The sequence below is a fragment of the Hyperoodon ampullatus genome (genome assembly GCF_949752795.1).
Source record: "Hyperoodon ampullatus genome assembly, chromosome: 9".
Lineage (NCBI taxonomy): Eukaryota > Metazoa > Chordata > Mammalia > Artiodactyla > Ziphiidae > Hyperoodon > Hyperoodon ampullatus.
Genome location: NC_136922.1, coordinates 36821718 through 36831579, shown reverse-complemented (window position 1 = coordinate 36831579; position 9862 = coordinate 36821718). Strand labels below are relative to the sequence as shown.

The window sequence follows — 9862 nt, the reverse complement described above, 5'->3', positions numbered from 1 at the left end:
TTGATTCATTTAGGAGAGACAGGACTATTTAATATTGCTTTTATATGTATTCTCATGAGTCCTTCTTAAAAGGCTGAATTGTCATTTTGCTCTGCATACACATTCAACATTGAAAGGGCATAAACAACAATTACAATATTGGCTAAATATTTATTTTGCATGAGGCACTGTACTAAGCACTTTACATGATCTCTTATGATACTTTTAATAACTCTGTGTTAATTATTTCCACTTTACAAATCAAAGTATTAAAGCCCAGGAATTTTAAGTGAGTTATCTAAGTAAGTAGCACAATTAGGATGCGAAGCTCCTCACTACTATAAATCCATACCTGAGAATGTAATCTGGCCAAGAATGTCAACATGGACCAAGGGACATAGAATCAGATACTCAGTTCTTGACTATGACCTTTACGGGTACAGTACTGACTTTTATTCCAGGACCCACACAGTACCATGCACAAACTTGGTTTCAGTTTATGGAATACTTAAAGAAAAATTGTAGAACATGATGTGAATCAAGTGTATGTGAATGTCTCCCTGAAATTAATGATAATTTACATTTATAAGGTGCTTTATAGGTTCAAAGTAATGTCAAAATAATTATCCATTTTTTCACTTTTTATTTTGAAATATGTACTTATAGACTCACAGGCCATTACAAAGATGGTGCACAGAGGTTCTGTGTACCCTTCACTCAGTTTCCTCCATTAGTTAGATCGTATATAACTACAGTAAAATACCAAAACCAGGAAATTGACATTGGTATGAAATTATACAGTTCTATGTCATTCTATCACATGTGTATTAGTGTAACCACCATTGCAATTAAGATACAGAACTATTCCATCAGGAATCAGCTGATTTGAATAAATCCACACTGATTTGGAAAGCATATATTTAATATAATGTCTGGGCTGCTGACAAAATAGAACTCCTTTGAATGAACTTAGTTCATTTTTTTCAGATTTAAAGTCACTTCCTTTTTAGTATATGTTCTATTACAGTAGCAGATTAAATTTGGAAGTTTTGGGGGTATATTGGGGGTTTACTGCTCCACTTAGAAGGATGCATAGACTAGGACTAAATGCTGACACAAATATTCCAGGAATAAGAAATTTGGGATGATAAAAAAATTCATTTCATTTTTTTCATCTTATTTTAAAGCATTATATAATGAGCCCTGCTCTTTATATATTTTATGCTTTCATGTATTACCATTGGTGGTGAAGTTAATGTCTTATTCTTTGAGTTTTCATTGCCATAGAATTGGAAGGGATATAATAATAATTATAGTGATGATGACGTGTATTTTAATAGTAGTTACCATTTACTGAGTGCTCACTCTGCACCATTTAGTCTGTATACATATTTCAGTCAACTCTCATAAAAGCCCTATGAGACGAATGTTATTATCTTTACTTTAAAGATGAAGAAACCGAGGGTCAACAAGGTTAAGTAAGTTGTACTGGCTTTCACAGCATTATGCTATGTACTTGTGATTCAAACCCACCTCTGTCACATTCCAAAGCTTGTGCTTATGTTCATCAAAAGAGTTTTTTCTCTTCTCTTCTGGCAGGATTGCACTGAAGCCACCTGAGGAAAGTCGTGGCTTTAAAATATCCATAGAAGATTAGTTCAGAGACTTCAAAAAATTCCACCTGGGCTTCCATGGTGGCGCAGTGGTTAAGAATCTGCCTGCCGATGCAGGGGACACGGGTTCGAGCCCTGGTTTGGGAAGATCCCACATGCCGTGGAGCAACTAGGCCCGTGGGCCACAACTACTGAGCCTACGCGTCTGGAGCCTGTGCTCCACAACAAGAGAGGCTGCGATAGTGAGAGGCCCGCGCACCGCGATGAAGAGTGGCCCCCACTTGCCGCAACTGGAGAAAGCCCTCGCACAGAAATGGAGACCCAACACAGACAAAAATAAATAAATAAATAATAATTAAAAATGAATATCTGGTTAAAAAAAAAATTCCACCAGTAGTCCACCTTCCCCATTCCACTGCAGCGACTAAATCCCTCCGCATGATATGCCCGTGCCTACATTTCTGATCATCAGTAAAGATGAAGAACATTTACTCATTTTTACCACACTATTTCTACTTAAATACAACCATCATATAATCGTTCACAAATAAACTCAGACCCTGAGAGTTTGGTCTCTGAAATCCTTGACTGTGTGTAAATCGTGGCTTCACTATTTATTAGCTGATTAACTTTGGGAAAGTTATTTAACTTCTTTATTCCACAGTGCTTTCATCACTAACAGAGTAATAATAATGTCTATAGCCTAAAATTATTGTGAGAACTTTAATAGTTATCAACATGTGCTGTCATGTAAGTAAGCAATACAGTAGATAATTATAGACATTACTAATTATTATAGATATTATTACTTCATCCAGACCTAATAATCCAATTATTCTCTTGTTCTCCTTTAGACCATTTCTAGCTTCTCCAACATTTCACTAAACTATGGGATTAAATGTAGCCAACATTTTACTAAACTCTAGGACTAAATACAGTCAATCAGTTTAAGATCTGACCAGTAACAAATACAGCCTGTGAAGTTTTGAAGAAGTTACAAAATTATCTGCAGTAAAATAATTGTGTAATCACATTCATCATTCATTCATTCAAATATGTTTACATGACATTGTTGTCTTCTATTGTTCACCAACTGTTTGCTCTATTTCCATATTCTCATAGATATTTTCCTCCTTTTTGAAGACTGGAAATCATAAAAAGCTGTCCATAACAGCTGCTTTGAGATCATCTACATTTGCTGGCTGCAGGTGGAAATCTCCTTCACAGAGCCTTAAATAGAAGGTTGTAAAATTTGGCCTTTCAGGGAGCCAGACTGTACCAGCCTTTTGTATAATTTATCATCCACAGAGTGTGTTAAGGTGCTTTTGATCTTGAAGGCAATATCTTTCAAAGAAATGTGTTGCTTACATGTGACCATTGGTCCTTTATAGGAATCTCAGTATCATGCTGATTTCCATAGGTGAATGAATTTTTTTAAATGGTAAATTGATGACTCAATTTACTTGAGAGACTCTAGATCTTGTTGAAATCCATTCAGAGGATCAAATGAAAGAAAGTATGCGAAGGGTGCTTTGAAAACAATAATGTGCTAAGTAAACATTTTATTATGATAATTATGACATTTTATTATGATAATTCCCAGCATATTTGTCAAACTCTTGACTTCACTGAATATTAAAAGTTCTTTGCCTTCTGCAAAACTGAGTGGAATTCTACCAAATATTAGCTGTAAAGAATGCTTAAAAATACATTCATACTATTCTTTGCATTTCCTTACACTTCCTTACGGAATGTGTTTTAGGCACAGAACTAAAATTTGGTATCACAGAGAAAGTTGTGGAAATTTATAGGCTTTGGTTTATCGACACTTGAAGAAGTTTTTCCATCTTTCTGGTATTTTATTCCTGTCAGTTTGCATTGCTTCTTTCCTTTCCTTCTCTTCCTTCGCCAGGTTTGGTTTTGAGCTTTGGATTCAAAGAAACCCCAAAGTCAAAACAAAATGGTCAGAACTGCTGACTCTTGTTTTGTAACCTTTTTTAGTCAGGCATTCACAGGAAGAGAGGGCACTGACCAGAAACTGGGACTAACTTCACCCAAAATGTTGGGAAAGTTCAGGAACCTTTGACTGAACTTGGGCCAAGATATAGATATATACCAACACTTTTCTAACACATTTAAACTATAATTTAATCAAGTAATATCACCCAATAAGTAGAGTTAGTACTTAAAGTTCAATATTAATCTGCCAGCTATTTTTGATAAAAATAAATCAAAATAAAAATAATCTAATTTATATTTTGTATTAAATAGAATCTTTTGGTTTTTAAAGTTGCACTACATTTGGGAACCTCACATGTGAAGTATACCTAAGTGTCTTCATTAACTTTGAAATTTTCTTTGAAGATTTATAATTACAAAAAAAGTTATGCTAAACTGTGCTTTATCAAGTTTCATTTCAAATTTTTGAAGCTGTTATAAACCTTCCACAATAGTGTTTTTATAATGGAAATGCTGACAAATGCAATAATAAACACGAATCCCAGGGTCTTAATTTATGTTCATGCAGGAATTATGCATAATAGCATAAAATTTGGTTCAGTTTCCAGTGCTAATTTTGCCAAAATCTGTTTTCACATTGGGTAACTGTAAAAGATGATCAGCCTGAATGGCTGCCTGTTGATGGCAAAGGCTTTTGATTATTTTTACTTTCCTTGGAAAGCCTGATTATCTTTCAAATATGATTTCATTTAGATCTTTTTTTTGGTTTACATATCTGAATACTAATAGTAACCTGATAGTTATGGGGAACTTAGTTTGAGACCAAAAGGCAGTTTTCAGTCAGTAAAGAGTGTATAAATAAATCGCCTCCAAGCAATGTCTAAAATGGTATTTACATTCCAAATGTCCAAATTACTTTAAGATTTCAAAAACCAATTATTACAATTTTCCAGAAGTAATTGATACCCTTAGGATTTTTTTAACTGTTGGAAGGTATTGAAAAAACTATGCTGATATTTCTATCAGTGTTGGTTTAGGAGGTAATAAAGAATAAGACAATTTTAACATAGGATGTGTTAAATACTAAAATCACTTGTATTAAAGAGTGCACTGAATTTATGGATCTAACATGGGAAAACAAATTATCACGTTGCTTAGAAAAGTTGAGTGTCAAGACATCGAGGTGTGTGGATTCATGTTCGAAATGCAGATAATTTTGCTTTATCTCTCCGGATGATTTGGTATAAGGAATAAGTCAATCCATTTTTTTCTGTATTTCTTTTTTTTTTTCTTTTTTTTTTGGCCAGTCCGTGCAGCATGCAGGATCTTAGTTCCCCGACCAGGGATCGAACCCATGCCCCCTGCACTGGGAGTGTGGAGTTTTAACCACTGGACTGCCAGGGAAGTCCTCATTTCTCAGTATTTCTGATCCTTATTTGGCTTCAAATTACTCAGTTAGTACAATGATTAAGAAGAAATCTTAAGAGACTTTACATTTTAGAGCAGCTTCTAAGCATATAAAAAGACAAAGAATGAAGCATTTAAGAGCTGTAACAGTTTTAAGAATTGTGGACATAATTCTAATAATAATGGGAAAAACCTTTTTATTTAGAGCTTCTTTGGGTATTATTTACTATACTGAATAAGAAGTATTCACTGTAGGATATCATGAGATTACTAAGAATATAACAGAATGGTTCAGAATATGAGGGAGAGCATTAAGGATGATGGATGGTTGTATTTACTCTTCAGGACCCGATGATTTTGAAGTCCTTTGTCTACGCAGTTTTTAAAAATTTCTTATTTTCAAAACTGGTTCTTTCAACAAAATATTAATGATTCCTAAAGTTGAATCTTTTTAGAAAAACTTATTCATCACTTTCAGATTTAAAAAAATGATGTTTAATTCTCAGGAGAACTTTAAGTGGGAGAAGGAAGGGAGCTTCTATAAGCTCTTTCAATTTTGAACCCATTCACCCTATATGTAAAACGTCAACACACCTTTTTAATTGAATGAATAAATAACTGGATAAACATGAGGGATTACTGAAGCCACTTGCACTACAGAAGAAGTTGGGGAGCAGAATACTGTTTGATCATGAGTTGAGAAATAGTTATTTTTCTTTGACACATTGAAATGAGTAATTTTAAATGTGTCTTTAAAAATACACATATGCTAGTCTGAGCAGTCAAAAAGTTGTCTAGAAAAAGAGGAGAAAATGAGTAATTTTATTTTATAAAACTGATACAGAGGTCATTGTCCAAACTTCAGTTTATTTTAGTAAAGGTGCTAGAGAATTAAAAAAAAAAAAAAAGACACTCCCTGGTTTTGTTGTTGTTTGGTTTAGTTGGTTACCTTTTTTCCTTTTACCTGTTTATCCTGATGTTCTTATGGTAGAGGTGGAAACAATCCTGGTGAAAAGATACTCAAAGTAAGAAATCATCTTTGCGAGGGTAGTCATTTCAGAGTTAATTCAGTTCCTATAGATAGGAGAACTAGGAAAAGTTTTAAATGAAGGTGTATGAGAGACAAGAAAGTCGCTGTTAATTCTGGTGGGAGGGAGTGTGAACTGGCAGATCTGCTTGGAAGGCAATCTGGCCATTTGTAGCCACAAACTTAAATGTTCACTTGATGCAGAAATTTCACTTCTAGTTACCTAATATCAGGAAATTATCAAAGGCAGAGAAGACATTTATAAGAATGCTCTTGCATCATAGTTTATTTTTTTTAAAAAATATCTTAGCTATCCACTTGTAAAGGATTGGAGTTAGGTTGTGATACACGGATATAACAATAAAATACAATGATTAGAATTACGGTTGAATAATATTTAAAGTCAAGGGAAAAGTGCTCATTCTATAAGGCTGAGTGGAAAAAGATAAATTCCAAAACTATCCCAAATTTGTTAAACACATTGAATTTATTTCTGTATAAAAAAAGACTAGAAGGAAATAGATAAAAATGCTAACTGTGAGGTAATGAGGAGTGATTTAAATTTTATTTCTTTTTTAAACTTTTATTTTCCAAACTTTTTGGGATGAGTATATATTACTTCTTAATAAAATGAATTATATTTCTAAAAGTGTGATAGGGAGACTTGTGTGTGTCTGTGTGCCTCCGCGCAAGGATGTGAGAAGTGAGAGCAAAATAAAGTGTTGGAATAACAGGATTTATTTTTAGGATTACGGACTTTACAGTTAGATGGGCATTATTCATTCCGCTTCCTCTCCTCACTTACCTACTCCTGTCTGAAGAACCCCAGTTCAGGTGTTAGCAGGTTGCCCAGAAGGAAGAACTGTGGAATGGCAGACCGTCCAAACTCGAGGGAGCCCCTCAGCATGGTCCTACTTCAACCTCATCTCCATCGCACACATTTTGGCAAAGTGGAAGAATGCATCGCCTCCTCTGACGTTTTGTCTCTCCTGTCCCTAGATGCGAATAGAATAAAAACTATCTTTCCCTACCTTCAGCTAAAAATGTGAAAGTGCGCACTCAGGTGTCGCTGCCCCTGGGAGGACCCAGCCCTTTTCCCCCGTGTAGGCGACAGGGGAAAGCACCCGCGGGCGGTAAGGCTCGGGGCGCCCAAGACACCCTGTAAACCCAGGTGCACCCCCAGCTCGTGGGCCGGAGCAGTCACCTCTGGGTTCAAGCGTCCATAACAGGGTTGCTGTTCTGAGCCTAAGGGGAGGGAAAGGGAGGGGGAGGGAAGGAAGCGGGGGGATAATGTTCCTTTTTAGAGGTCGCCCGTCCCTTCGACTCCCCTTCCTTTCTCATCTCCTTCATTCTGCCTGTCGACAAGCCTAAGAGGACCGGAGGAGAGATCCGGAGCCCCTTGGCCTCTCAGAAGACCCAGTACCGCACTCCTCGCGGGTTTCTGGTCCAAGGCCTCCCTAAGAGCACGTCCGGAGCGGAGTGCCTGCCTGGGATGGCTGAGCACCGATTCTTGAGGCTTAAAAAAAAAAAAAAAAGAGAAAGAAAAGAAAAGAAAAGTAGGAATGCCTCTTTTATATTTACATTAAAACACACACACACACACACACACACACACACACACACACACGTAAGAAGGAGGGAGATATGGGACTCCATAGAAGCCCCCGAAGTCTGCCTTTTCGGAAAGGATTAGCTTCCCACCCGCCTGACAAAAGCTGCTTTGGGGCGTGGGCCTCGACTGCCCCAACTCCTTCTTAACCAGTCCTAACTTGCCCCGCCCGCTCCTGCCCCACACTCCGCTGAGAGCGATCGCGTATATATTAACTCTACGGCTTCCATGCTTCTCGAGGGCTGTGGGAATTTTATAATCCAGAACCAAGCTCCCGAAGGCCAGACGTTCTGTCTTGGAGCGTCCCTCCTGGCCTTTCAGCCACACCCACTGCCGGGTCCTGAAACACCCCAAACCCGCGCGCGCCCAGGCGAGGAGGGGGCAGACACTTTCATCCCACACTGGCTCAGCCGGTTTCCTTCTCGAAGCTCTCCAAGAGCTCGGTCATGAAGGAAATGTAGACGATGGCCAGGCGTAGGGTCTCGATCCGAGACAGCCTCTTCTCGTAAGCAAAAGTGGGTACCTTCCTCCGCAGCTGGTCGAAGGCCTCGTTGAGGTTGAACATCCGCTTCCTCTCTCGGATGTTGGCGGCTTGGCGCTGGGCGTACGTGATCACTCTTTTCCTCTTGGGGCGGCCCAGCAGGGAGGCGCCTCTCCCGTGCTCCTCTTCCTCCTCGTTTCCCCCCTCTTCTACTTCACCCTCCTCTTCTTCTGGATCGTCCTCAAAACGCGCCAGACTCCTGGGTCCTTCCTCTCGGAGCACAAGGTCCTGGTGGTCTCCATAGGGGACCCCGGCTGCGAAGTCGCAGAGAAGAGGGTGTCCCGGGGAGGCTAGGGACAGGTCTGCGACGAAGTCCAGCACGGTGGCGTCCACGCAGCTCTCGGGATAGGCTGCCATCGAGTCGGCTTGGCCCTGCGTCTCATCGGTTTCTCGAAGGGAGGGGCGAGGCTGGTGATGGGCTTCCTAATAGCCCTGAATCTGATGGGTCACCATCACCGAAGGACCAGGGGACATTAATATTTATAACCAAGCTGATAACAGGATTAGTTGCACCGACAGGGAAGGCTCTGACAACGTCGCTCCTCTCGAAACTGATGGGAGAAGACAAGCTTGAGCACGCATGGAAGACTCAAAGGGACAGGCCTCCAATTCTGCGATCCCTTTTCCTGTGCCACCTGGGACAGTTCCTTCTTGGCAACAACTCCCAGCCCTTACCTGCTGTGCTTTTTGTGTCTCTCCACACCCCCGCAGTCAACTAATATTCTTCAGGCTCCTTATCTCATGTAGCTCTTTAATTTAGCTTTGGATTTTCAAAGCAAGGATGTTTTCCACCGCTCTGGCTTCTCCTTGGCTTCAGAGTAGGAGTTCTGAATCTTGCCACCCTAGGCTGCCAGTGGGTGTGAAACAACTGCATGTGCTTTTAATGATGTCCTGAAGAGGGGCCCTGTCTGCCAGGGGTCGAGGGGAGCTGTTTGTCTGGTATCCCAGTGCAGCGGCTACTGAAAGGCAAGATCTTCCATTAGCTTAAGTAAGCACGGTAGGGGGGCCGAGAGCGCATTCCCCAGAGTCGCTGTTGGAACCGGCTTTCTCTTTCCACTGGGTCGTAAACAGCTCTCCTTTCGCTTTACCAACCCTGACTTCTAAAATCTGTTTTGCTGTAATCAGTCTAGCAATTGAGGTACTTGACTTTCCTTTCCTAACCCTATCTCCCACCCAGGTAAATGATTTTACTTAGAGGGAAAAAGTTATGATGGCAATAAAACGAAAAAGGGAAGCTCAGAATATTTCCACCCAGTGTGCTTTACTGTATAATCCCAGCATGGGAGGCAAAGCAAACTCTCCCCCCCAAACAAAACAACTTCAGTCTCTTTTCAAAACCGGGATTCACCCTTTGATAAACCAATTGGTTGATCAGCTCACCCTCTGTTGAGAAGTCTTTCAAATTTTAAATTCCTGATCAGTATTCGTGAACAAAGAATAATCCTGACACTTCTATCTGGTTTGTTTTCCTCATTACCAGCCTACAGGATTTAAGAGCGGAAACTATACTGCATTTTATTTAAGAGAGATTTTGGTTATCTTTTTTTTGAGATAAAAAAGACTTAAAATTTGGATAGCGAAAATAAAATTTTACTGATTTCAGATTATATATATATATATCTAACAAAGAAGCGTTTATTTTTCCTTCTTTTTTTTTTTTTGCCAGTAGCTATATTTATTTAATTATTCTGTGTAGGGATTTTTAAGAAAACACGGTGGGGCAGAAC

The 9862-nt window shown here is 39.2% G+C and overlaps 1 protein-coding gene across 1 annotated transcript; it reads right to left on the bottom strand.

Annotated features, from left to right (window-relative positions):
- Positions 1-8000: 8000 nt before the first annotated feature.
- FERD3L (Fer3 like bHLH transcription factor) lies at positions 8001-8492 on the bottom strand (the record flags this gene model as incomplete). Its single annotated transcript, XM_079711655.1, has 1 exon — positions 8001-8492. The coding sequence occupies one exon, from the start codon at positions 8490-8492 to the stop codon at positions 8001-8003; it is 492 nt and encodes a 163-aa protein (XP_079567781.1).
- Positions 8493-9862: the final 1370 nt, after the last annotated feature.